At 42.5% G+C, this 27854-nt stretch overlaps 1 protein-coding gene across 9 annotated transcripts; it reads right to left on the reverse strand.

Annotated features, from left to right (window-relative positions):
• Nucleotides 1-1148: 1148 nt before the first annotated feature.
• Nucleotides 1149-27779, reverse strand: LOC115760546 (RING finger protein nhl-1). Of its 9 annotated transcripts, none has more exons than XM_030701943.1 (14): nt 27429-27777; nt 25015-25120; nt 19290-19430; nt 18159-18294; nt 14869-15011; nt 13075-14808; nt 12931-12963; nt 10223-10893; nt 6101-6379; nt 4345-5085; nt 2568-2727; nt 1905-2045; nt 1733-1809; nt 1149-1666 (listed from the first exon to the last, which is right to left on the reverse strand). In XM_030701943.1, exons 3-14 carry the CDS (start codon nt 19422-19424, stop codon nt 1453-1455), a joined length of 4464 nt encoding a protein of 1487 aa, XP_030557803.1. In that variant the 5' UTR covers nt 19425-19430; nt 25015-25120; nt 27429-27777; the 3' UTR covers nt 1149-1452. The 9 variants fall into 9 exon arrangements, with proteins under 9 accessions (XP_030557803.1, XP_030557794.1, XP_030557795.1 ...); XM_030701934.1 differs by lacking the exon at nt 12931-12963 and adding an exon at nt 12104-12118 and having other exon boundaries at nt 1150-1666; nt 13465-14808; nt 27429-27775; XM_030701935.1 differs by lacking the exons at nt 12931-12963; nt 25015-25120; nt 27429-27777 and adding exons at nt 12104-12118; nt 22942-23315 and having other exon boundaries at nt 1150-1666; nt 13465-14808.
• Between the last annotated feature and the right edge of the window lie 75 nt (nt 27780-27854).

Raw genomic sequence — 27854 nt, forward strand, 5'->3', positions numbered from 1 at the left:
GTGTGTGTGTGTGTGTGTGTGTGTGTGTGTGTGGTTGTGAGGGGGGGAGGGAACTTGTCGTTATGTCTACGATGAGAGAGAGTATTCTATCTGGGCACTAAAGCTTGAAAGATTTGTCTGGGGCTAAAAACTATTTAAAACTTTAATAATTAATAATAATAATAATAATAATAATAATAATAATAATAATAATAATAATAATAATAATAATAATAATAATAATAATAATAATAATAATAATAATAATAATAATAATAATAATAATAATAATAAGAATAATAGTAATACGAATAATCGTAATAAATATGAATAAATATATAAAACCTAATTTTTGTTTACTTACTTTTCAGTATTGCCTGATATATGAAGATTAGTAAGTGTTAAGCAATATTATTATATTATTATTATTATTATTATTATTATTATTATTATTATTATTATTTTTATTATTATATTTATAATATAATATTTTTGTCCGGAATCGAATATATATTATAAACAATAGAAAAATACTATTAGTAAGTTTATATGTATATATATTATTTTTCTATTTTTTATTTCGGACAAACATATTCTATTATATATATTACATATATCTAAATATACATATATATTATACTTCTTATATATGTAAAGAGCTTCTAAGATTGCATGAAAGTGTATACAGGCTTCGTTTTGCTTTATAAATTACAACATTGAGTCGTTTTTGTTAGTTCTTCTAGTGCTGAGTGGTGCTATATGGCGTATGCGCAACATTTGCTGGCAAACAAATTTATGCGATTACACATAAATCTGCAGCTGCTTTCAGTGCTTGTTGCTTGTTGCCGGTTGGCTGTTGGCTCTTGTTGTGCACACACACACACACTCGCACACACACTCGTTATGTAAACCATATAGTTTATTTAGCTGGAACCAGAAAACTTTCATTTTGCAAGCCGAAAACATCTTAATTTAATAAAGTGCCAGCAGGCAGCCAAAATGTAGCTCTGTTCGCAAATTTGTTGGCCGGCAACGCAAATAAATCTCAATTAGGACAGAAAGCTGAGCAGTTGTGGAGAGTGTTGCATTCAGTTGTCTAAATGATTGGGCCAAGTGCTTTTTCACTCCAACTCTGACGAGTTTTCGCTTTCGTTTTTTTATTTTTCAATATATATTACTTGTTTTATGTTTTTTTTTTTTTCCTTTTTTACGTCAAGCTAACAAGTTTTTCGATTTTTTTTGCTTTCTTTCATATTTCTGTTTGAGTTGATTTCTTAAATGATTTGCAATTTCTAGGCCTAGAAATGTGGACATTCAAATATGGGTACTCAATTTTGTACAGCAAGTCTTAAGGCAAACAAAATTCAAAATGTTCAAATAAAAAAGAACGCATTAATTAATATTCTTGAATCATCATAAAAAGTAATGCACTGGTTTGCGCTTTGGCGGCCTGGGCGCGGGCATGGGCGTGGCTTAGAATACCTGAACACGATGATTCTCGCGATCGCATACCAAAATATTGCCATTGGACATAATGGCCACGCCCTCGAGTCCTTTGAACTCCGAGTCACCGGAGCCCCAAGAGCCGAAGGTCTTTAGAAAAGTGCCATCCGGATTGAAGATCTGTATGCGATTATTGCCCGAATCAGCAACAAATATATAGCCCTGATCATCCACTGCCACGCCCCTGTGAAATGAATGCAAACATGAGTATATATGAAGTCAATTACGTAGAGTCAATATAATTACTCACCGTGGAAACTTGAACTGACCATCGTCGGAGCCCTCGCCGCCCACAGTGGACAGCACCTTGCCGTTAACATCGAATATCTGACGGCGGTAAATGTAAAGTGTGTTGCATATTTTAATTAAAAATTCTCAGCTGGCCAGACAGCCGTGAACCAGAAGCTGATGCTGATGCTTACCTGAATTCTGTGGTTATTCGAATCGGAAACAATAACACGATTCGTATTCGATACGGCTATATAATGCGGATGCTCAAGTTGGCCCTCGCCGCGGCCGCAGGAACCGAATTTACCAACGAAGGAACCATCGGATTGGAAAACCTGACCAGAGGCGAAAACGAAACAAAAAAAAAACGAGACACGACGCCAAACGAAACGTATTCATAAGTTTTTTTTGTGTTTTTTTTTTTTTAATTGAAGGATACGAAAAAAAATAACAAAACAAAAAAATATTTGGAAATAAAATAAAAATAAAATCAAGGCAAAGGCAGAAGCTGACACAGACTGGCAGCTCAATCTGTCCAGGCCAGGCCAGGCCAGGCCAGGCCAGGCCGAGAGTCCCAGAGTCGGTGAGTACATCAGTGTATACGAATATATTGCAGTTAAGCGCATGAAAATTGCTCTGCCTTGTAGTGGGCGTGGCTGCAGCTGCAGCTACAGCTGCCTTCTGCCTGCCGTAGCTCAAGTGTGACAAATTGGGCAAGACTCTGAGCTCTCGGCTCCGACTTTGGCTCTGGCACTGCGGATCTGGCTGGGGCTTGGCCATGGAACCCTGGCCGCCGCCTTTGCTCCTGCTGATGATTATAAATATTTGCATGCAAATGGCAGAAGCACAGACGTTACCTGCACTCTGTGGTTCTCCTTATCGCAAACGTAAATGAAGCCGAGTGCATCGGTTGTTACGCCCCAAGGATAATTGAATTTGCCATCTGCGATGCCCTGCGAGCCGAAGGCGCGCAGGAACCGTCCTTGTGGATCGAGCACTTGTATGCGATGATTGTATCTGCAACATAGTAGACAGTTGAAAGGCAGCTCGTGTTAAACCAAAATGACAACATGATGGCGACAAAAATGCTCCCCAAACTATATACGTATACTTGCTTTAAACTTAAAGTTAGCTCTTAAATATTTACTTAAAAACAAATTTATTAAGTCATAATGCAGCTGCTCCATTCGCATAGAACTAGTTTGCATTTTATCCAAGCGCAGAGCAAAAAGTTGAATACTTTAACATAATTAAAGTTGTTTTTTTTGGCCTCATATGATTTGCATGGGGTATATCAAAATGATTTTTATATATGCAAGCTAATTTTAAAGCTAAGAATTTGGATTAACCTTTTAAAGCAGAAGGCTTTTCCCACTATCTCTCCAGTCATTTATGGCAAACAAGTCTTGAAACTTCAGAGACTCTAAAAGATAGCCACAGGAAATGAGATAAGTGCATACTCGTATGCATACTTTAAGTTTTTTCTAGATTGAAGACCAATTTACATACTCCCTCCCACATTACATATATCCATTGATTAGTGGCAACTAACTCAGGGAACTCAGAGACTATAAAGAATAGCCGCAAGATATGTGGCTTATGAGTTTCTTATAAATTTAAGATCAACTTACTTCATATTTATGCATAGTGCTCACTATCTATCCACTCATTTATGGGAACTTACTCAAGGAACTCAGAACTAGAAAAACTAGCCACAAGAAATGAGGAATATGGATATGAATCAAGTAATTTTTTAAATGAAAAGGTAAAAAGAAAACTTACAAATACAAATTGCATGAACAAATATAATCCCAAGCCAAGAAGTGAATAAGGTCTCGAAGAAATTGAAAAGATATTGACCAAGCCAGTCCATACTTAAGACTAAATTAAATGCTGCCAGCAGGATAACTGCTGGTCGTATACTTTACGTTAAACATGTGACTATTCATTCAAACCAAAATTGGTTGCTTTAACTGAATGCCTATGTTTGCTGTCCCGGCCATCAAAATGTGAAGCGCTTCGCACTGTCATTAATTACAAAATGGGCGTAGAGAACTCATTACCGCGCCGGAACTTTAACAGTGTACGTAGAAGGACGGAGGGGAACATGATGTGGTGCGTGAGACGCGTTTGGCGGATAGGCCGCTGGGCGTTGGGCTTAGGCTAAGCTGCTTAACGTGCAAAATCAAAGTTGAGACACACAATGAGCCTGGCCGAGCACAACGATGCTACTTAACGAGATTTCTCGTCAGACAATGACAGCCCGGATGGCAGCACCAGGAACATTCGGCACATGCACATATGTACACCAACAAAAAGAAAAAGGTTAGTGTACATGCGGCTTAAACCGGGTACTGCCGTGGAGCAGAGGTGGCCGCAACGCACATGTTTCTCATTAACGCGACTATTATGCGCTTAGCCGTGCCAATTACCCGGCTCCAAAGCAGCTACTGAAGCACCAGCAGCAGCAGAAGGAGCAGCAGCAGCCAGCCTGAAGCTAAGCCCGAGAATTAATCATGGACTTTTGTTTCGACTTAATTAAAATGCAGCTGCCGAGCTGAGCTGCTCAAGAGCTGGACAATAAGGTTAAAGGTAACAGCCGAAAAAAAAGGGAAATAAATATAAAGAACTCACCTATCGGCTATGATGTACTGGCCAATGCGATTGACTGCGACGCCCGCGAGGCAATCGAATTCACCTTCGCCGTTGCCGTATTCGCCAAACTCCTTGACAAAGATGCCATTCGAGTCGAAGACCTGGACGCGATGATTGCTGGAATCGGCGACGACGATGCTATTGTCCGGGCCGACGGCTAGGCCGCGCGGCCATGTAAAGGATCCGGGCTCGCTCCCCCGGCCCCCCAACTGGAACAGCTGCTGGCGCTTGCGCAGGTACACCTGTTTAGGGATAGTACCTGCCACTCCGGTTATACCGGCTGCTGCTGCTGCTACCGTAGGGGACGTAGGGGAGCCTAGCCCGTTTTTTGACCCGTCATCGTCGGACGAGGCCAGCTCATTGGCCTGACGCAGCGGCAAGCCCAGGCTCAGTCGCCTGGACACATCGCTGGCGGTGCTCCGGCTGCCAGCAGTGCTGTGCGCATGCGACCCCGCCCCCGTTGAGCTAGAGGCGTGACTGTCGCGTGCGCTGCCAACGCTGCTGCCACTAGGCGTATCCTTGGAGCTCTTATTGCCATATTTGTTCTTCAAATAACGCGCCCACGAGCTGAGCGCCTCGCCATCCTTGTTGTCCGCCGAGCTGGCCAACGCGCTGCGCGACGAGCCGGCGCTCCGATCCGTTATCGGCGAATTGTCGCGCGACTTCAGCGCATGCGAGGAGCGACTGCGCGCCAGATCGCTGCTGCCATAGCCGCTATACCTGAAAGATCCGATCAAAGCATTAGACATTAGGCTGCCCCAAACGAGCGCTGAACGAGGCGCTTTGCGCGGAATGCACAGGGCTTGGCTAGTTGGCACAGTTGGAGCTCTCAAACTGTCAACTGACTGTCAAACTGTGAACGCAATAGCCAAACGCCTGCAGCATATATGCGCAACTTCTCGAGCAGCCCTCGTTTTGGTAGTTGGAATGTTTTTTTCTCTTTGGAACTGGTTCAAATGAATGACTGCTGATTTGTGCTTGGTTTTTTGTTTTTAATGAATGAGGCGCGCTACGGAACTGAAATGGAACACTGCATGATGAGTGTGCATGAGACTGCATGAGATTTGTACAGAGTGGGTAACTGCATTTGAGAAAGACAGTAAAAAAGAACTATACAAAATGGCTTAAATCCTGTTAATTTCGGTTAATTGAACGCGCAGAAAATATTGTGTGTGTGTATTTTTTGTGTTTTTGGGTGTCACTCAAAAAGCGACAAAAAGTTTATAAAACAAAAGAAAAAGAAAATAAAATTTGTAAACAAACGAAATCAAAAAATATAATTTTAAATAACTTCAATTAGTGAATGTGTGTGTGTGTGTGTGTGTGTGTGTGTGTGCGTGAGTGTAGAGTGCAACATAAACGAGAACGAAACGTGAAAAGAACGTGGGACCAGCACACAGAAAAACTCATGTGAGAAAACCGAAATGAAAATAAAACTCATAAAAAGAAAAAATTACACAAAAATCATTTTTGATCATAAAAAGAAAATAAAACAGGGCGGACAGGGGCCACGGGGGCATAGCACACGCACAATGAAAGCGCCCAGAAACGTCTGTATATATAATTATCATAAAAAAGAAATATATATATATATAAAGTATATTAATGCCATATGTACAACCGATAGCGTCCTATGTACAACTGAGTTTTATATAGGTGTGGGGACTGGTTCGTTCTTTTTTTTTTTTTTGGTAATTTCTTTTGTTTTTTTTTTGTGGTTGGTTAGACTGCGCACCTTGAGGCCAAGTAAGCGGATGGCGAAACTGTTGTCGGCGACACGGGCTCATCCAGATCGTCGTCCTCGTTGCCAAGCTGATGCGAGGAGCGGCTGCGCGCCAGTCGGGAGCGCCGCTCCTTCATGGCCAGATAGCGGGAACGGCCGGTGCCGTAGCGGCTGTCCGAATCGTCGCCGGTGCCGTTGGCGTCCTCATCGAAGGAGGCGGTGGGCGTGGATAGCGAGGGTTGCGTTACAATTGCGCTGCTCTTGCTCTTGTTTAGAAAGCGGCTTGTGTAGCTAGAAAAATGTTCATTTTGGTTGCGGTTTTTCTTTTCTTATGCTTAATTTTATTTCTTTTTTTATTTGTATTTTAATTTTATATTTTTTGTGTTATGCGATTTGTTGTTGCTCTTGTTGTATTTGCATTTTGCTAGATGCTCTTGTTGTGCCTACACAGAGTCTTGTTCTGTGTGTGTGTGTGTGTGTAAGTGTGTGCCTCGCACCTGGCTCAAAACTTTATAAGCCCCTTTGCGACCGCCTAATGAACTAACTTTTAACTAGCTTAAATCTCTCTGTATGTGTGTGTGTGTGTATGTGTGTGTAACGAGCTCCTGGCAGAAGTTGGAGTTCAGTTCGGTTCGTCAATGGGTACACCCAAGCCCGGGTTGCCTTGGCTTCACTTATTTGGCAATCAAATTCAATTAAAATACAAAAAACAAAACTCGCAAAAGTTTCTAATTAAATCCACGCATTTCACATTATCGCAAAGTTCAACAAAAGTGCGAGCGAGTTAAGTACACGAAATTATGGCGCCCATTGGCGCAGCTGGTTGGAGGGTATCAGGGTATCAGGATGCGGATTGGTTTAAGGCCGAGCAAAGCAACACAAATTCGAACGCAGCAACAACTACATAGAAAGCAACAACAAAGCGCACACTTGTCGGTATTTAAATACGTAATATAAAAATACTGAAAGCAAACACAAAAAGCTGCAGTCTGCGGTCCTTTACGCTATGCAAAAGCAGCTGCGGCCGGCTCACACACACTCACGCTCTCTCTCTCTCTCTCAGTCGCACTCACACAAACACAGCTCGCACAAAAGTAGGCAATGCTTTTTGTTATTCCTCTTTTAATACAGGCATCGATTACATTCAATATGCCATTGCGGTGCATGCAAACAATGTGAAGCGCGGGGGCATGAATGAAATGAATGCACCACAGCCGCTGCATGCGGCATGTTTGAGTACGTTAATTGCTTTGCACTTGTTTACAAGTTGAAAAAATATAAAAAAAAAATGTACTGCTGCAACAGCAATCAAAGGTATCAGAAAGCAGCCGACAAAAAAGCATGCTAGTTGCTCATAAATACATATTTTATTATGCGTCAGCTGAATACATTTAAAAACAATGACTAAAAAACTGCCTGTGCTATCAGTCGCTTTTTCAGCATTTGTACAATTTGCTGTGTCAATCAAAAAAAGTTGCAGTTGGGTGCACTTGCTGGCCTCAAGTTTTAATTACATTACGCAAGTTGTGTGTGCGCCCTCAAAGCTGGCCAAAGGATTCGATATTCAATATTATTGTCAATAAAATAAATTAAAGAACGTTCGCACACACAATGACAACAAACCCTTTTTTGCGAGTGTGTGTGTGGCCCCGAAAGGTCATTGAAAATTGCTGTGAATTGAATTGAAGCTGCTTTCCAGCCACTGAGTGGCTCATTCACAACCACCAACCACTAGCAGCAGCAGCCAAGCGGCATCTGCGTCAACTTATTTCAAGTTCTAGTTGGCTCTGTCCCTATTTAACCCCTTGACGTCAACTCCTGTCGGAGCGCATGCACGTTTGACATTTGGAAAACATTTTCTGGCATGGAAATAGAAATCTGAGTGCTGTTCATTGAATGCTGACAAAGATTTATGGGACTGCACATCTAGTTATGCATAGAGGTGACAAGAAGACGCTGGTTCGAATCTACTAGAAGCTACTTGAAATTCGGAATGTTGTCATATATTAAAGCACTTTGGCACCTCTGCACATTGAAAATAAGATATGTTTCTCGGGCTTATCTTCAAAATGTGTCTGCCTTCAGAAAATTCAAAGCCAACTTGGGTTAAGCCCTTTAACCTCTGATGCTATTAGAGCTTGTCATTGTTTGACTTTTGATGGCAAGACAAAGGCAAGAAAAAACTTGGTAAGAAGCCAACTTGTGCAAATTTGTCTGAGGCGTGTTTTTTAGTTTGTTAACTGCAAAATGCTTTTAATGAATGGCCAACTGAGCAATGATTTAATGGCTGACTGTGTGCGTAGTGGAATAAATAGAAAACAAAAAAAAAGAACGACAATTTATGATTGCGAATGCAGTTGCACATTTAATTCTCTTGTACAACAACACATTGAGGGGGGGCGGCGGGGTAGGTATTACAACTGCATCTAGGGTATTTATTTAATTTCACGCAAAACATCCGCAAGTCGCTTTCGGTAGCGCGCCCGGTAGGGTCTACTTATGTACGGTATGCTAAAGGGCAGTGCGCTGCAAAGACGAACACAGATACAGATACAAATACAGATACAGTGAGTGACATACATATACAGAGGGGGTAGATGGGAGGAGGGCTGGTTTTTTTTTATTTTTTAACTACGCGCATGTTTTACCTAGAGCTGGCTGTGGCTGAGGCTGTGGCAGTGGCTGCTGACGACATTTTATGTAAAGGTTATGAACTTGACTATTAAACGCCATACGAGGCGTATGAGCAACAAAATGGCCACTGCGATGCTAATGCCAATGTGACGCAGTTGTACAAAGCTGCAGCAGAGAGAAATCACATCTACAATATGAGCACGCACAATACACAAACAACAATAACAATAACAACAACAATTGCACTGCAGTGGCATATTGAATATCTGCATGAATAGAAATCAATTAAATTTATGGTGCATATCAATTTAATGACAATTATTTTTGGCATTATACTATTGAATAGCGATGTGCAAGTGTGTGTGTGTGCGAGTGTGTGCGAGTGTGTGCATAGAGCAACTAATTAAAAATGTAAATTAATCGCACGCACTTTGTTATTATGTGTAAGCTGTAATTTGATTAATGCAATTGGATAAACAAAAGTCCCAACAAAAAAAATAATTATTGTTGTATAAAGTGAATAGAAAAGTGATATTCGATTGGCCGAATATTAAATACCCTTGCAGACATGTGGAATATTTGAATATCGAATGCCCTTGCAATTCTACAATTCACATCTGAGTTTTTGTAGCAAAATAGAATGGGTTTATATCTTAGTTGATTATTACATTGTAAAACAATTCAACGTACAGACTGAAAGAGTTTGAGTAGAAGAAGCAAACAGAACAATATAAATATATACTTCCTAATATTTTCCCATTTTACCTTAAACTCTCAAATCAACTCGGATGACAGCTTGATATACGTAATACGTATACGTATACGTAATACGTTTCTTTGACACTTCCCCCGCCCCCTTTCTTTTCCGCGACTTTCTTATCTTTTGAGGGTAATTTGCCGGAATACGTTTCTTATGAATTCTCACAAACATCTTTGTAAATCGAAGAGTTAACACGAAATACAACTTAATTATATTCCCATGAATTTTTCACATTTTCAGTCGGAATTTTCGCAATCACCGAGTCAGTCAATCAGACATTCAGTGATTCAGTCAGTCACTTAGTCAATCAGTCTTGCAGTTAATTAGTCAGTCAGTCACTAATATAATATATATAATTGCCGGTCGCTTTTTATAGTACTGAAGGATCAACATATCTGATATATATCTGATCTAAAATAAATATGTCCATATTTGGTAAGCTACGATAGTGCGAAATGCTTCACGAATTTCGCATAGCCTCTGCAAGGGCACATAAAAAGCAACTGACAGTTAATTTATTTTATCCAGCTCACATATATCATAATTAATTATTTGTTTTAGTGTGTGTGCGTGCGCGTGTGCATGTGTGTGTGTCTACGTATGTGTTGTGCATGTTTTATAATTAAAAACCAAAATCAATAGCAAAAGTTTATCGTTAATTGCATTCCATGACCCATGCAAAGATTAGTAGTAAAAAGCTTCTATTGAATAGTTTAGCTTGGAAATACGGATGGAAATACCTGCTGCTGCTGCCGCTGCCGCTGCCGTAGCGATCCTCGGTCTCGGCCAGGTGATGGGCCGCCGGCACAGGTCGTGTGCGAGGCGAGCTGCTGCTGCCGTAGCCGCTGCTGCTGGAGTTGGGCGTAGCATAGCTGCTGCGCGTCGTGGCGGCGGTGTCGTCGCGCGAGGCGCGTCTCGCTTCCAGGCGATCGCGATAGGAGCTGCCCGTCGATGGGGCCGCCGTTGTGGAGCTGGCCGCGCTGCTGGGCGTCGATTTGGCAGCGCTGCTGCTGCTGGTCGCGGTGCTCGTCTTGGGCTTGCTCTCTGCCTCCGACTCGGATTCGGACTCGGAGCTGGTCTCCTCCTCGCTGCTCGACTCCGACTCGGCTTTCTTCTTGTCCGCGGCGCCATTAGCATTGCTCGGATTGCTGTGCTGCGGCAGAAAGCGGCTCACAAAGGGCTTCTTCTCGGGCGTGGCCGTTACCGTGCTCTCACGCGTGCTAGAGTACCGCGCTGTGCTGGCCGCCTTGGGTTGGGCATTGCTGCTGCTGCTGCTGGGCGCTGCATTGGCTGCAGCTGCTGCGGCTGCCGCAGAGCTGGCGGAGCTTTCTGTGGAGGCGCTGCTGTCGCTGCTGCCGGAGCGCTGCGTCTTCTTCACAGCGGCCACCTGGGCGGACACGGCCGGTTTGGACTGTTGGGTAGGAGTGGGAGTTGCATCAGAGTCTGTGGCGCTGTCAGCCTGTTAGTTGTTGTTGTTTGGGTTGCAAGCGAGCAAACGAAACGAAATGCAAGTAGAGAGAAAGATATCGATATGCATATGAATGGATGGACATGTGCTAGTGACAACGATGCGTGGGCGGTAGCAGGAACTGGAGCTAAGACCTGGAGCGAGGGACTGGGACTGGGACTAGCAGTGGGATTGGCACTGGGCTAGGCAAATGCCAAAATCAGGCACACAGCGAGTTTGACGCCCACCACAAGCGCATGTCATAGTTAACTTTAGGTATCTTTTTTCGAGGGCAGCTCGAATTATTTGCGAAGTATCAAAACAACTAACAAGCGGACACATTTCAAAATTTTCGAAAACATTTATGAACTAAGTGAGCTTTTCGTCTAAAGAGATATTTTCTTTTAATATGTACTTTTCTTAATGAAAAAAAAAAAAAAAAAAATTTGGTTAGGTAACCTTTAGAAAAATCCGAGCAATGCCGGCTAATTTCTGTCCCTCTAAAGCTTTGAATATGTGCCTGGATGGCTTAGTTAACTAATTGGAACCGGTAGATTGCGCTGCATGAGTAAAATTTTCTTTTATATTTTCTAAACTTTATTGCTTTTTGTGTTCATTGATATTTCCGCAATGTATCGAACGACTTTTTCAATTTCCATGTGCACAAAAATGCCAAAAATACTTGTTAACAAAACAAGACAAATATGCAGCGAGTGGTGCGCATATGTCACACACACACACACACACACACAGATGCTCACTCACGCACAGGCACACACATACGGAAAATGGAAAATGAATACGTTGTTAAACTGACGGAAGCAGCTACGTTGACAGTCATGATGAAATGCTCCCATTGAACTTGCCACGAGCTGTGCTTCGTTTGGGGCTAACAATGTAATGTGCTGGCTGTGGGCGAAAGAGTGGAATACACACGCACACGCACACGCACAACAGCAGATATATGCAACGGACATCAGAAATTTGTGACAATGAAAATTGTAAAAAAATAAAAAGTGTATAAAAAATAAAAGAAAACTGATAGCAAGAGAAATGTCATTTGTTTGGGGTTTTTTTTTCTGCGGTTTTGGCGGTTTTTTTTTTAACTGTTTTTGTTGCCGCCCAAAAACGTATAGAGATATTTAGTTAGGTTTAAGCAAATTAACATCACTACCACATCGTTTGTCCACTTGCAAAAAACAGAAAGATAGAGAGAGAGAGAGAGAGAGAAACGGAAATGCAAAATAAACATAACAGAAAATTACTCGAGGAATCGTTTGTTTTTTCTTGTTTCACATAAAAAACTGTGTTTTATTTGTAACTCTTTTTTTGCAGTCTCTAACTAAGCATTAAACGACAAGGTAATAGATGTTAAATTACTATGAAATCAAAAGTTTTTTTTGTACAATTCATAATTTCTGATGTCCCTGCCTTGGGTCGAAACTTTCAGCAATGATTTGTGGCTTTTGCTTTAAGAGAAAATTCAAGAATTTTCGGCAAGCATTTTTATTAGTCGATTAGGTGCTGATTGTTGAAAAGGTTGGACCCAAAACAGCATTAAAATGAAAGGCGCTCCACAAGACAGAACCATGAATGAAGTAAACGTAAATAAATGAAACTTAGCTTAACACATAAATCAAAAACAATTCATTTTGGCATTTTGTTAGCGTTCAAAACATAAAAAAAAGGTCAAAGGTCAAAGGTAAACAGGTAAACAGGTAACAGGTAAATAGTTAACGGTTAACAGTAAGTAATTTTTGTTTTTGTTGTTGTTGTTTTTTTTGTTCATATACAAAATGTAACAGACTTACGGAGCGGGGGGAAGTGTGAACACTGAACACAAATAAAGAAGAGTTTGGACAAACAAACACTTGGCAAACATGGCGTATACATAATATTTAATACAGAATACTGTGCAGCAGCCCAGTCCCCACCCCGCGGGAAGATAGTGACAAAGTGGCAGCTAGCGGCGTGAGAGTGCGACTGTCTCTAGTTCTCTGCCTGATCCTCATCTGTTTCATACTCCTCCTCCTCCTCCTCTTCTTCCTCTTCCTCATCATTCTCCTCAGCTTGCTCAGTAGCTGCAGCTGGCTCTGCCTCTGCCTCGGATTCACTTTCCTCCTCGGTTAACTCTTCTTCAGTCACCTCCTCTTCCTCTGCTTCTGCCACCGCTGGCTCTGTCTCTTGCTCCAAATGCCTATCGCTAATTAACTCAGCAATGCGCTCATGCTCTGGCGCCTTGTCCGCCAGCTCAGTCTCTGGCGGTACCACATTTATCTCTGGCGCTGGCGCTCTTTCCCCGTCCCGCTCCCCCTCACTCTGCTCACTCTCACTGGCTGTCACCTCCTCGTATTCATACTCGGAGCTGGAATCGTGATCCACTATATCCACAGCGGGCGCCTGCGCCAAACGCGACTGCTGCTGCTGCTCTTCCTCCTCCGCCTCGCTCTCACTTCCCGTCTCACTCTCCGTCTCGCTGCTGCCACTGTTGTCACCGGCCACGCCTTCTTCTTCATTTGTCTCATTCACACTTACCTCGGCTCGAGCTGTCGACGCTGTCGCTGTACGCACTGGAGATGCCGCCGCCGCCGCCTGATTGTTGCTGCTGCTGTCGCTCTCCTCGCTGGCGCCCTGGCCGCCACGCCTGAGTGCTGCCACACGCTCGGTATTAGGGCGCTGCTCGCTGCTCGAGTCGCCGCTGGCTGCTGTGGAGGTGGCTGCACCTGATGCACCTGCTGCTGTATTCTTGCGCTTCTGGCGCGCCAGCTCATCCTCGTCGGTGGCTGCGGCAGCTGTTGTCTGGTTCTTTTGCTGTTGGCGCTGCATGGCCGCCTTTTGCGCTTGGATGGCTGCCTGAACGGCCGCCTGTGCAGCGACCGCTGCATCCGATTTCTTCTCCTTCTTCTCCTTGCCAATGTCCGCCAAGCGCTGCACGACGCGCTGACAGTCGCTGAGGCGTATGATGCCGCTCAGCTGGCCACGCGACACATCCTCGCTATCCAGAACGCGATCCTTGCGCTTGTCGAGCTCCTGCTGGCGCTGTTGCTGCTGCTGCTCGCTGTCCGAGTCCTCGTTCTGGTGGGAGCGCACGAAGCGCGAACGGAAGCGTGAGGATTTGGCGGCTCGACCCGCCGGCTCGTTCTCGTAATCGTTGTCGTAATCGTACTCGGAGCGTCCATAGCGATTGTCGCCGTACCTATCGCTGTTGTTGCTGTTGTTGTTGGCGCTGCGCTGGGGCCGCTCACCGAACTTGCGGCCGCCGAGCACGGGCTCATCGTTGTAGCCGCTGCGCTCCTCCTGCTGGCGGAACTGCGTGGCCAAACGATGATCGCTCTTGGAGCGCATCAGGCCGGGCTGCAGTGCGCTGGGCGGCGCCAGATGCGAGCTGCTTACCGAGCCGCTTGGCGTCGAGTGCGGCGCTATATTCAAATCTCCAAATGTGGCCAGATTCATTACCAGCTGATTGGGATCTATGGAGACAAGGAAGCGCACACGGCGACTGTAATCGTTGTTCTCGTACTCAAAGTGGCGCAGAAACTCGACGGTCTTCAGGAAGATCTCCTTGGTGTCCATCAGTTCGCAGTCGTCCCATTCGACGGTCTCGTTCATGTACTTGTCCACAATGTCGCAGTTGCTGCTGATGTTCGTGATCTCCAAGTCCAGATTCTCCTTGAGCGTTGTCAGATTGCGCAGCTCCACGGCCAAATAGCGATCAATTTCGCCCTTCAAGCCATCCGACCTGTCCTTAATGGCCTTGGTTATGCGCCGATAGATTTCGTCGATCTCCTCCGTCACGCTAATCGCGTTCGTCTGCAGGCTCGTCGTGTTCTTCTCGATGATGGCCAGCGAGTCCTGCAGTCTATGCAAGCTGCGACGAATCTGCGAAGGCGAATAACTAGTTTAAGAAAATTCTCAGATTGCTAGCCCAATGCGGCTCACCTGTGAGTTGAAGCGGGTTATCTCGCGTCGCAGTATGTCCATGTGTGCGCTCTTGCAATCCTCGCAGATCTTTTTCTCGCAGTGGGCACAGTGGGATAGATAGGCTTTCTCGGAGCAAACGCCGCAGCGCTCCATGATTTGACCTAAGTGAAATGATACAATGGAAATGAGACATCAGCAAGGCGTTGCTTAAACGAGCTATTCGAAATTTGCAGTACCAAAGCGTTTCATTTAGTTTCCAGTGTAATAACAGTGGAACAGACGGAATGGAACAGTAGCAACATTTTACTTTAATCGAGCTGCTATCAAATTTTCACTACTAAAGCCTTTTGTAACATTTCCAGTGTGAACCTAAGTAAACAGGACTGCAACAAGGCTTTTCAGTAGGTGAGCTACTACCAACAACGTTTCACTGTCTTTAGTCAACTTAACTTAAGTCAACTTTAGCTGAAACAGTAGGAATGGAAGAGTAGCAAGCATTATTCCATATCACTTAATAGCGTTTCAAACGAGAACTTTCACTAAAACAGTAGCGCGGCGTTTCAGCATTTGAGATCCTACAAGAGCTTGCCACAAAAACGTTTCATTTCATTACAAGCATAACTTATAAGTGCCCAATGATCGGAATGACACGAAGATGATCAAATTCCAATTCCAAAACGTTTCATGTGGGCTACAAAACTGTCAGCTGTGTCAAATCAGTTGTTTAACAATTGAAATTCCACTTGTTTCCCAGCACGTTCAAACAAATCGCAATTCCGTTTTCCAACTTGTTTACCACTGTCGAATTTTCCGCCCCCGCTCCCTCAAAAATATATAGAGAGTAATGTTAAGCATGCACCGACTTGTCGCTATTCCAGTTGTAAAACTCGACAATCAAATACCAAGTGGCAGCAGCAGTAGCAGCAGCAGTAGGAGCAGCAGTCGGAGCAGCGTCGTTGACAGGCCGCCAACCCATCAATTTGCACTGTTGGCTGGCAACAAGGCAACGACTGCGTTTTGTATCAGAGACTGCGATTGCACTTAAAAGCGCATAACATGCCAACTGCTTTGGGTTTGACTACTGCTGCTGCTGCTGCTGCCGCTGCTACTGTTGCTGCCGCTGCTGCTGCTGCTGGTCGGGACTAATGCGATTTCAAGAGTGTCGCCAAATGCTGGAAATCAACTGCACCTAAACGCTCTGCTCTATGTGCTCTAGATGTTTATGTGTTGTCGCTGCCAAGGCACATCCTGGCCGGAGCATGCCAATGTCTTGGCTATACAAAATGCAAATAACGAGCTGACGTCCCCCTCCTTACGTCTCCGTACAGCCAACTTCTGTAGTCGGCGAGCAAGCGAGCAACAATGCAAACATTTCACAGTGTCCCAGTCACAGTCACAAGTCGCAGTCGCAATCGGCAATGTAGTCACAGTGGCAGTGCGAGGAAAGTAAACTTTTCTGCATCAATTGCTGGCAGGATGCCCTCCACAACATTCAGCCCACCCCCCGCCACACGAGCCTCTCGATGCCAGTGTGAACCTAACTATGCCACAACCCCACCCGAATCACAGCCATAACCATTGGCGTTGCCATTGCCTGATGAACTCGCCTCGGCTACCAATCTCTGCGGCCTCGCTCACTCCGCTGGGCATGACAATAAACTTACCAAACACACACATACACACATACACACACACACACACACACCCACACTCAAAGGTTGGTAGGGTGTCTCTCTGGGGTAAGAAGAAAGAATAAAAAAAAGAGTATGCTGCTTGCTCTGCGCCAATAGTTGGCTGTATTTTCTTGTGTAATCATATGGAAAAGTGAATTTGCAAATACTACATGCGATTGCGAGTCCTTGTATCAACGCATCCAGTTATCCATGACAGCGCGGCTTGAAAGGGATTTCGCCCGAAAATTCTGTTGAAGCAATTTTTGCCCTTTGTCTTTGAGACTAGCACATATTTGCATAGCAATTGTCAAAAATGGTTGAAAATTGTCAAAAATACTCGATGCTTTGTCTGCTTATTAACTGCCTGATGCTGATTGCAGCTATATGAATACACTCAAAGCACTCAAAGCACTCAAAAGTACTCATAATAAACAGAACACTCACCGCACATTCCTTCGACACTTATTTGCATTTGCTGATGAGTGTCGGTTGTCGGTTGTCTCTTGTCTCTTGTCGGTTGTCGGTTCTGTTTGTCCTTTGCAATTTGCTGCGACTATCAAGTTTCAAGCTATTTGCATAGTCATGGTTACAACCTGATACCTCAGTATGGTCCACAATGCAAATTATTTAAAAACAAGAAAGGAAGTCTTTATACACGGCACACCGACGATTTAATGCCCTTGTGGACATATTGCTAACTGCCTATGACTCGTAGTTGCTCAGCTTAATGGAGATCTTTTGAAAAAGAGACAAGTTTTCCATGCGAGCAACTTATATCGATTCTACCTATAGACCAATACGATGAAGAAGAAGAGGTTCGACTCTGATAAGATTTATTGCAAGTAAGCTTGGTAAAGGCCGAATACGACATACAAGATGTAGATATGAGCATATCGACTTGGCTGTGTATATGGAACAAGAATATATATAACGCGTACGCAGACAGCTTCTTCTATGCACATTTCATGACCCAATTATACTACCCTCTATGAGGGTATTAAGAGCGAAAATTCAACACACACAAAAAATGAACCGAAATCAATTTGCTTTTGCTTAGTTTTAATTGCGGGCGGTGGGCGGGCGGCTGCACGGATATCTGGAGTAGGTTGGGGCTGATTTGTAAAATACACAAAGCGCCTGATTTTTAATTGGAAACCAAATATTATGGACATGGCATTTGGTTTTTATGCGCCATGTGTTTTAACACCCTTTTTGTATGATATACACAAGGAATTTAATTAAAGTTTAGACATAGCAAAAATTTATTAACAACATTTTTCGACAATTCGAGCAGCCAAATTATCAAAGCGCTTTTTGCACAAGATATTGCAAAAATATTTTTGCCATTTTTGTTGTAAATATTTTATATTTTTTTTTTTTTCGCTTTCTATTTTTTTGGATGAAAATCAACGCAGCGTAACCAATTTCGATGGCAAATTGCAAATTGCAATTTTCATTTGCGAATGCACAACAATTTTAATTTGTGATAGATGGACACACAGACACAAAGATGGGCCAGACGGACGTCCGAGATACGCTTTGCAGTCAAAAATGCGAATAACTAAATGCCAATGAAACGCTTTTCGTCTTTGTATTGATTAACTTGGTAGGGGGCGCAGATGGGGGCTGACTTACCTGAGGTGGGATCGGGCAGTTCGCCGGTAATTTCGATGTGCAGCTCCAGAAAACGCTGCAGCGTGACATTGGTGGGAAATGCCTGGACGCCATTGTAGGGTATGCGATGTTCGGCACGACATTCGGGGCATTTGACCTGCAAGTGCAATCAGACGTAAGTAAAGGCAATTACTTCCCCCATCAAACGATGCAGCGAATGCGCGTTTTACACGGCACAGCGCTACAGTTCGGCAGTTAATATAGCAATATAAAGATATATACACGGATTTATAGCGATATTTATATGTGATATATCAATTTTGTAACACGCTTTAAAAACCCGCACACAGTCTATGTTACTTTGCAGTGCAGGCATCTTGAGCGTTTGCCAGCTTGATTTCTGTCTCACTTTCTCTTTGACCCTGCCCCAAAGTGTTGGCAAATCTTTGGGGCCTGGCTGGTTAAAAGACAGTTATTGGTAAAGTTTTGGGTTTTTCGCCTTTTGTCTTCTTTTTTTTTTGGCAATACGCCTATTTGGCCAGCTAGTTTATGGCCTACAATGGACATGCTTACCAATTATTTGCGTGGCACTGGCGCAAAGCCAAAACAAATTTTATAAATATACGCACACACACACACACACACACGCAAGACAGGCGTCTATAAGTAGCGCAGTAGACACATATTCATTATATACACAAACATATAGATAAGTATGCCTGCTTTATATGTAAATTTTATAATTTTTCAGCAGCAGCCAACGCAAAACAAAAACACACACACAACAAAAATCGACGCAAATGCGCCGCAAGCAAGCAAAGAAAATTTACTAAAGAAAAAAAAAGTAACAATGAAAAATTACGTAGAAGAAAAACAAAAAGAAAACTCAACTCATTTCCACAATGTTGAGTTTGCCTTTTGGACACAGAAAATGGTGTTTTCATTTGCCGCGATGCGATTTCGTGTTCGTTGGCGGCTTTCGCCGAGCGATTTATTAAGCAGCTTTTGGCATGTGACGTAGTCGCTGAATAAATACGCCGCATTTAACAAAATTGCCTTAGACACACACCTACACACGCACACACTTGGCTTATGCATTCGACTGTGATTATGATTTATGGGCTTTTGTGTACGTGTGACAAATAATCTTACCTGACGCCGCACATAGTCGACCAGGCCCTCCATGCAGGGCTCCATGCAGAAGGAGTGCTGGCATGGCAGCAGCTTTGGTATGCGATACCTGTCCAGGCACACGCAGCACGTCAACAACTGTTCGAATTGCTCCATGGCTCACTGCAAGTAGACGGGCGAGAGGGGGCGGGTGAGTAAACGCAATCAGACATTATTAGACTTGATTTGATTAGATGGCAACAGAGACAAAGTCCTGCCAATTTGATATTCATATCATTATAAATTCGCGTATACCTCCTGCCCGTTAAGCTCATCATAAGCTGCCCCCAAATCGGATTGCTACATTACGAGTCCTCACATTTGAATAAGCAGAGGCGCAGCATACGCAAGTAAAAGGAAAATAAAATAAAAAAAAAAAAAAAATAAATAAAATAAAGAAGCAAAGTCGCAGGCATCAACGTAAATTGACCATTTCTGCGCCATTGTCGTAAATCGCGGGGCACCCGCCGGGCAGCCAGCCGCGGCAGCCCTGACCTCATTTGGCCTTGCCAAATATTCTAAGCCACAAATCTGCTTATGGCTGGCTTCATTAAAAGCGGTTTATTTCAAAGAACTCAATACGGCTCACACAAAACAACAACAGCCCACATGCCCAGCAGCAGCAGTCGCAGTTTCCAGGGTATAGGCGCACTTTATACACATGCTGCAGCTTGATTGGCAATAACTCAGCTTAATTGTGAGCATACTTGAGTGCTAAACACCCAAGTACACACTCGACTTGCCACAAAAATTGCTTACCTGCCACTCGAGGCCAATCGAAACTGGCCACAAATATTGGCCGGCATATGTTTATTTTATTTCATAGCTCAAGTAACTGGCCCAAAGACATTTTATAGCTAATCGAAGGAGCTTTAGTCGTAAATCAACATAGATAAAATGCAAATATGAATAAATAAGATGTGAAATATTTTAATTACAACTCTTAGTCTTCATAGCCTTAGCCTAGAAAACGGACTCACAAGCATCTGCTGTTGTTGATATTTACATTTATGAAATATTGGAGACATGGCAATAAAATCTCTGATTTAAATGCATCATGCCCTACGCTTTGTTCGCTTACAGGGTATACAACACAAGTAAATGATATGTGATATTTACTTTCCACATATCATTTTCAATTTTTTTCAAACACAATACTTTACTTCAACTTAAAAGCAAGTCCCAAGTTGAGCTCTGCTTGAAATTGCGCAAGGATTTCGCATGGGTCTAAAGTAATTTCTGGCAGCTGCTGCCGGCCCGTTGAAATTCTCATTTCAACCGAAAATAAGCTACAAAATGCGCAACTTTTAATAATAAAAATGACACAGATTTTCCCATGAAGCCCAAAAATATTTCGCTCTATGCCACATACACTATATAAATAAATGCAATTTCTCGTGCAGTCGCCTATATATTACGTATACGCCACGTCAGCGTACGCGGGCAACAGGCAAACGGGCTGCTGCCACGCCCCGTGCGAACGCCTCTTCCTGCACACCAATAAATAAACATCGAGGTGCACCACAAATTGTCGTCGTGCGCCTGTTGGCAATTATTGTGTGGAAAATATTTAAAGCGTTGCTTAAATGCGGCCAAAAGTTCACATTGTATGCAATACGCCCCCGACACGCCCACACTTGCTCAACAACAACAACAACAACAAAATAAAGAGAAAACTGATGCGAGTGGCGTGCAATTAAGTGGAAAATACGCTTAAAATCAAATTGAATAGAAATTTTGTCGCCCGCTCAAATTGTGCGTGCTATAAAGTGTGATATGGGTGCGGGATGCGGGATGCGGGGTGGTGGCCAAGTGGGCGTGGCTGCGACATGTGTGTCGACGAAACTAATTCTGCAATTGCATCGCTGAATTGGCGCCGAAAGGATTCAAATGAAAGGCATGCGCTCGCATAATAGAAACTGCCTTAAAAACCAACCTCTCCCCCTCCCTCAGAAGCCGCTAAAAACCCCTCACGCCACACCCTGCACCCCTGACCGTGCCCATCTTGCTCAATGTGCTTAGTTAAATTTGGCCAAAGAGCTGCGCGTATGCCGGTCCAAAACTTCAGAGCACATTCAATGCACAATTTGAATGGCCATTGAAAGCGCCAACTCTTTGTGGGCAGCACTCAATGGGGGCGTGGCATGGGCGAGTAATTTAAGCGTGTGTTTATGTCGCTGACTGCATTGGACAGTGCTTTAATTTTACAATTCCATAAATAAATACATTAAAAACATATATGCAGAAAACCCGACTCAATAAAAACTTGAATATTCGACGGATTTTTATGGCTGACTATAGAATCTGTGCGGGACATGCAGACAAAAATATATACATATATATTCAAATTAAAAAGGGACATAAAGTATTATAGCTGGAAAGAAGACAATATTGACGGGCTCAATTGAAATTCATAGGCAGATATATGAGGATCATAATTGCTAACTAAGTTTTCCATACAAAAACTTATTTTTCGAACGCTTCTTCCTATTGAGCTTACGATAGAGTAGTCCGATGTTGACAGAACCTTCTCGTATAGATATAGAGCAATCGAAAAAAAAGAGAAAGATGTCTTTCACACAAAAACATAACTTCGATATGATCCAGCCCACATTATACATGCAACTATTCAAAGCTTCATGACGAAAGCTCCCAAACTATGAGACTAAAGACGTACTGTGCCATATGGTGTCTAAAAATTGGTTGTTGATCAAGAATTTGTAAAGCCCATTGTATCTAAGAATCGGTATGCTTTATGGGATTGAAGATGTCTTTTGCACTGCATTACACATTTCATATTTCACAGAATTATTATACCCCCTACAGGCGCATAGAAAGCGTAATGAAAATCGACTGCATGCTCCTAGTCTATACAAACTATAGAATCTATACGCCAGATCAATTCAAATTCAAGCTGTAAATATACCCTGTTTTATTACGAAAACAGCGCACATTATGATTCCATCATACATTTCTGAAGATTTCGAGGCGTCTTGAAATATTAAACTAAAAAATACAAATCATTTGCGAGCTCTTCTTATCCAACAGTAATATTTATTATTTATTTTGTCAGCGTTCTTGGCGCAATGCTATTTTTTGTATTTTTTGTTTATTCGCACGCCAAGATTGATGGGAACAGTTGCTCAATGTTTTGTTTTTCTTTAACAACAGATACACATAGACTATATGCACAGATATAGAAAAGGCATTAGCCTTGGTGCATATAATTAGCCAATTATGTGACAAGCGGCTCGCTGACGGCTAGCATGGCTAGCGGAAACGGAAATGCGTACATTTTGAGTTCATTGCAAATGAGTTCAAAGACTTGCCACAGCCAGAGCTGTTGACCCTGGACGCTTGCCAGCTTCAGCTCTGGCCGCTTCAATGCGTTTCCAATTTGGCCATTCATCAATGCTTAAATGGGTCAAAAACTTTTCGCCAGCTGTCCAAAGTGACAAAAATCGACGGCCAGTTGATAGATCTGCCGCGATTGCCTGTCAGAAAAGCAAAACGCAACAACAACATGGAACTGAACTGCAGCTCGAAATTTGGGTCACATAGTTGGCAGGGCCAGTGAAATGCAAAACCGCAGAAAGAACAAAAAAAAACGACAACAAATCAAAGAAAAACTCACCAATAGATAAAGGAAAATGTGGCTGCTGCTGCTGCTGTTGCTGCTGTGTGAAAGCCGCACTCAGAGGCAATCATAAAATGCAATTGGTTTGAAACTCGACTAGACAAAGAAACTTCACACGCACTTTACGGTAAATACAAACGATTTTCCGCGTTGTTGATTAATTTAATTGAAATTTTCAATTTTCAATATCGAAAAACTAAAGATATTTTGAAAATATCTTAAAGATATTCTGTCGTGCACATTAACTTGTTGAACATATGTTGCGTTTATATTTGTAAATTTATTGCAATTAAATTTCGATTATGCTAGAATTTATTTTAGATTTAATTTAAATTAAAGCGCTGCTAGTTTTTGCAACGCGTCTCGTAGAATTCGATTGGAAATGTAAGAACCGACTGAAGGCAACTGAAAATTGCCAAGCACATGAAGCAACGGCATAAAAGCGAAAATTAACAGACGAAAAAAATAAAACAAGAGCACTGTATAATATTTTAAATATATACAAACCAGCACTGTGTGTGTGTGTGTGTGTGTGTGAGCGTGTGTGCGTTTGTGTATCTATATATATGCATATAGAGCGCAGCGATGTCGAGATACAAACAAACAAACGCGCGATCGAAATACGAACGCAAAAAGATATTCTTGGCAACGTCTCGCTGTATGTGTGTGTGTGTGTGTGTGTGTATGTGTGCGCGTGTGTTGGTTTCGTATCTATGCATTGTATCTATGGCTCATTAATGAGTTACATTTGTTGCACGTGTGTGAATTGAAATGAAGTTTTCACATTGTTTGTTTTGACTTCAGGCCACAAGAAAGCGCTGCTAATTGCAGCCCACAGCAAAGTAATTTGCCTAACACACACGCACGCTGAGAGTGTGTGTGTGTGTGTCTCTCTCTCTCTCTCGCTCGCTCTCTCTCAGAGCATCCGTTGACGTCACCAAATGACTGACTATTAATAAAGCTGCCGGCATTTTCCGTTCGCATCTAAAGTATCTAAATCTCTGTGTGAGTGTGCGTGTGTGTGTGTGTGTGTTTCTTTTTGGGCCGCTGTAAAGCCTAAAAATAAACTCCATTGAAAACTGGAACGCACATTGGGCTATTTGAATTACGCCCTAGTTGTAACAGCTTATAGATGCTTTGGCTAAAATTTCACATGCATTACGGCCATGTCGGAAATGTCCCAATTGCATTGCCATGACGCTGCGAATTTTCACCGAATTTCTCCCGAATTTTCCTTATTCACGCGGCTTGGGCAAACAAAGGCGCATAGCATATGACACGCCATGGGGTCCATTAGCTGCTGCTTGCCATGTGGCGCTTGTCGAGCCCGAGGCGAACAAAGCCAAAAGACGAAGACAGCAGCAGCACAGCTCAAGGTCGTATCCATGTGTGTGAGTGGAGACCCTTGGAACGGGGCGACAGGCGCTAAAAATACGCATTGCGTTTGCCCAGAATTTAACATGCGACTGCAAAGTGCCTAAAGATAGAACTGCGAATACTCCGGCTATAAATGAAAGCCAGACACAAGTTGAAACTTCGCAGACTGCAGGCGCAATGCGAGCGAACCTCAAGCAATGCCAAACTAAAGTGAAAGCAAAAACTTTACAGAAATATAAAACCCAAGAAGTTGCCATTTAATGGCAACAAACTAATTGTTCAAGTTTGGCTTTCATGTATGCCAAAGCAAGCCTCGATGGGTTTTAGGTATATTTAAATAAATAGTCTTTATATTTATTACTATTTTTTAATAGTTAAAGTAAATCTTTTAAATTGAAGCATCGCTTATTTAAATAGAAGATGCAAAAATGTGTATTAATTGCAAATAAACCAGAATGTTGGTATGTTGGTAATTACCGCCCCTTAAATTAATTATTAAAAACTGTGTTTATTCTAAAAATGAGTATATTGTTTCAGAAAGAAAGTAAACACAAAAGAAAGCCCCCGTCTAAGGGCTTATTTATGATGTATATATTTTCTCAATTAAATACGTGCCAAAACGCGACCGGAAATGTATTTTAAGAGACTTTTGCCCGAATTTGAAAGCTTTAAATGAAATACTTATGTACTTACAGCTTCTTTTTTGGGGTTACTTTCGCTCGGCTTTGACTTCCTGTTTCTGTTGTCTATCCGAGGCGCCCCTTAGGGGGCCCTGCTGCGCTGCTGTTAACTGTGATGACTGCAAGAGAGAGACAGAGAGAGAGAGAGAGAAAGAGTGAGTGAGAGAGCGAGAGATGAGAGTTGAGCATTGAAAGCAATGTTGCATGCCAAATTGCATGATTAATCACTTGAGTTTTGGCTGCCAATCAACTTGTTACGTATGCTGGCAATCGGACAAGGCAGCACCCCAGCCTCCGCATACCGCCCGCACTCTAGCCACAATCAAGGTGTGCGCTGTAAATGATAGCCGATGCCAAGCTGATCAATTTCTCAATTGCAATGAATATTACATTTCAGGCGCCGCATGGAATATGCCACACAATATGACATATGAGCCGAGGGCTTTTGTTTACCTGCTCATTATCGTTATGGGCTGCGGCCACACGATGGCCTTTAATTGTATTTCCACAAAAGAACCGCAGCAAAACATTGCATTGCAGCATATTGACAATGCTTAAAGCAAGTTTGGTGCCACATGCTGCAGGCCTGGCGATAAGCGATATGGGTATTTCTCCTATTTTGATTGCACAATGTCGAGCTTAATTAACGAGCTGCAATATGACTGTCGCAGTCGCAGTTGCAGCAGCAACAGCAACAGCAGTGCAATTGCAACTGCGACATTTTAATATCCTTCAAGCATTGTGTTTTAGTAATGCGCCGATGGGTTGCAGCCAGCTGGAAGCAGAACACATTCCATTTTAATGAAGTGCGTGAGTTTCGTGTACTTGTTCTCAAGATATTATTGAGAGAACAACAATAACTGGGGCTTAATTGTTGCCACCTAAGAGATTACTCGGCAGCTGGATGGTATATAATGAATATGCATGCAGTCAGAGCTCAGGTGATCAGCTATCGATTAAAGTTTTACATTTTCCCTGCTGCTTCCAGTCCATATTTAGGTATTATTATTTCCTCAGGTCGTTTTAAATATCTTTATATATCTGATGAAACTTGAGCTGAATTTATGTTTATTTTTTTAGGATTTAATTTCTCAGAACTCACAAGTCTTTTTGAAAACCTTTCTTTGTCTAATGAAACTTGAGCTGTTGTTAAGTTTCGCATTTATATTTTATTCCAGGATCCAATAAATTGCAAATGAATTCCACTTATGTAGTATGTGGCAAAGCCCACAATTAAGTACTATATCTCACTTCTAATCAAGCCTCAAATGAATTTTAATTATGTTTTCTATTTCTAAATTCAACTCAATAAGGCTATTTTTGCTCTAAATTAAATTCCCAATAACTTTCCATTTTAAATTGCAACGCACTTATTCAAGGAGGTAGCTCGCCAGCTCTCTCTCTCTCTCTCTCTCTCTCGCTTTTATGTAATCAAACATCAAATTCATTTAGGTTTCCTATTTATCGGCTAATTCAATTCCCAATCATTTTGCAAATTCAGTTCGCTTTTGTTTTCCAATTACGCTATGCGCGACCTTGAACTTCAAAACCCAATACGCATACGCCGCGTGGCACAACGGGCCATTGTGGGCTTATAGCAAATGTCGGTTCGTGGTATATGGAAATCTGTTGCATACTTTTGGGCGGGCGCGAGCCAAATGCAAAAAGTGCTTTTCCCAAAATTGTATCTACGCGCAGCCCAAATGGCATTTAATCGCTTTAATTTATTTTACAGTTCGCGCAAACTGTGAAAATGAAATTGCAGATAAAAATCAATTGTGCCAAAGGCAAACAAAATACGCAACATAAACAATCAGGTGTGAATAAAAAAAACAAAAGGTACACAAAGATATTTATATAGAAAATAAAGTGCCATAAAAACTGGGCGCCAAAGTAAAACTAATAAACGAGCCCCAAAAAGCGCCGCCGAGCGAAAGGCAAACATAAAATAGAATTATAAAAAAAAAGCTTCGAATAAGCAAAGCAAAAAATGGAAGAAAACACACACACAAAAAAAATTGAGTAAAAATGTCGCTGATTGAATAAAACTAAAAATAAAACGCGGCGTATGCGCAATCTAACTAAAGACCAACTCAAATTAGAAATAAATTGATAAAAATGCTACTTTTTGTATATACTTTAATGGGATTATGTTAAAATGTGTTAATAAAAGCAGCAGCAACAACAACAAGAGCAGCAGCATTGAAAATGAAAATAATTTTGACAGCTCTTCACGATGTGGGCGCGCGAGCGGGCGGCTGCGGGGTGCGGGGTGCGGGGTGCGGCTGCTGTCAACGGCCAGGTGACATTTTCATTTTCAGCTTATTTCTCGGACTTATTTTCAATATATGCACATATATATGTATATATATATGTATTTTTTACATAATCAGCGCAGCTTTGCAGCTTATTCAATAATGCACTCACTTGTGGGCCGCGGCTCTGCAATTTGATAATTTGAATTTTGATAACTTTTGCACACTGATTCGCATGCCTCGGCGGCACGTTGTGTACGTCCAGTAATTGGCCGATCCAACTATCTTGCAGAACTAACTTATAAACGTTTCAGCTCGAGGTTATAATTTAACACAAGAAATACGTGTTGCACACCGCACGTCCTGCCTTATGTTGCACGCACTACGCGCTGCGCGGGCAGGTGCAAGATCTACAGGCACTATATATACTATACTCTACTATGCTATACTATATATATATATATAGACTATATATATGTATATTTGTGCTATATATCGAGACTGGGCGAAACTGCGACACGTCCACTCGCGAGCGTGCTGCAAATGAAAATGAATGTTGGCTCTCACCGTTCGGCCAGCGGCAACATCTTTGATGATC

Source organism: Drosophila novamexicana, unplaced genomic scaffold, assembly GCF_003285875.2.
Source record: "Drosophila novamexicana strain 15010-1031.04,08,12 unplaced genomic scaffold, DnovRS2.1 tig00000462-arrow-pilon, whole genome shotgun sequence".
NCBI lineage: Eukaryota > Metazoa > Arthropoda > Insecta > Diptera > Drosophilidae > Drosophila > Drosophila novamexicana.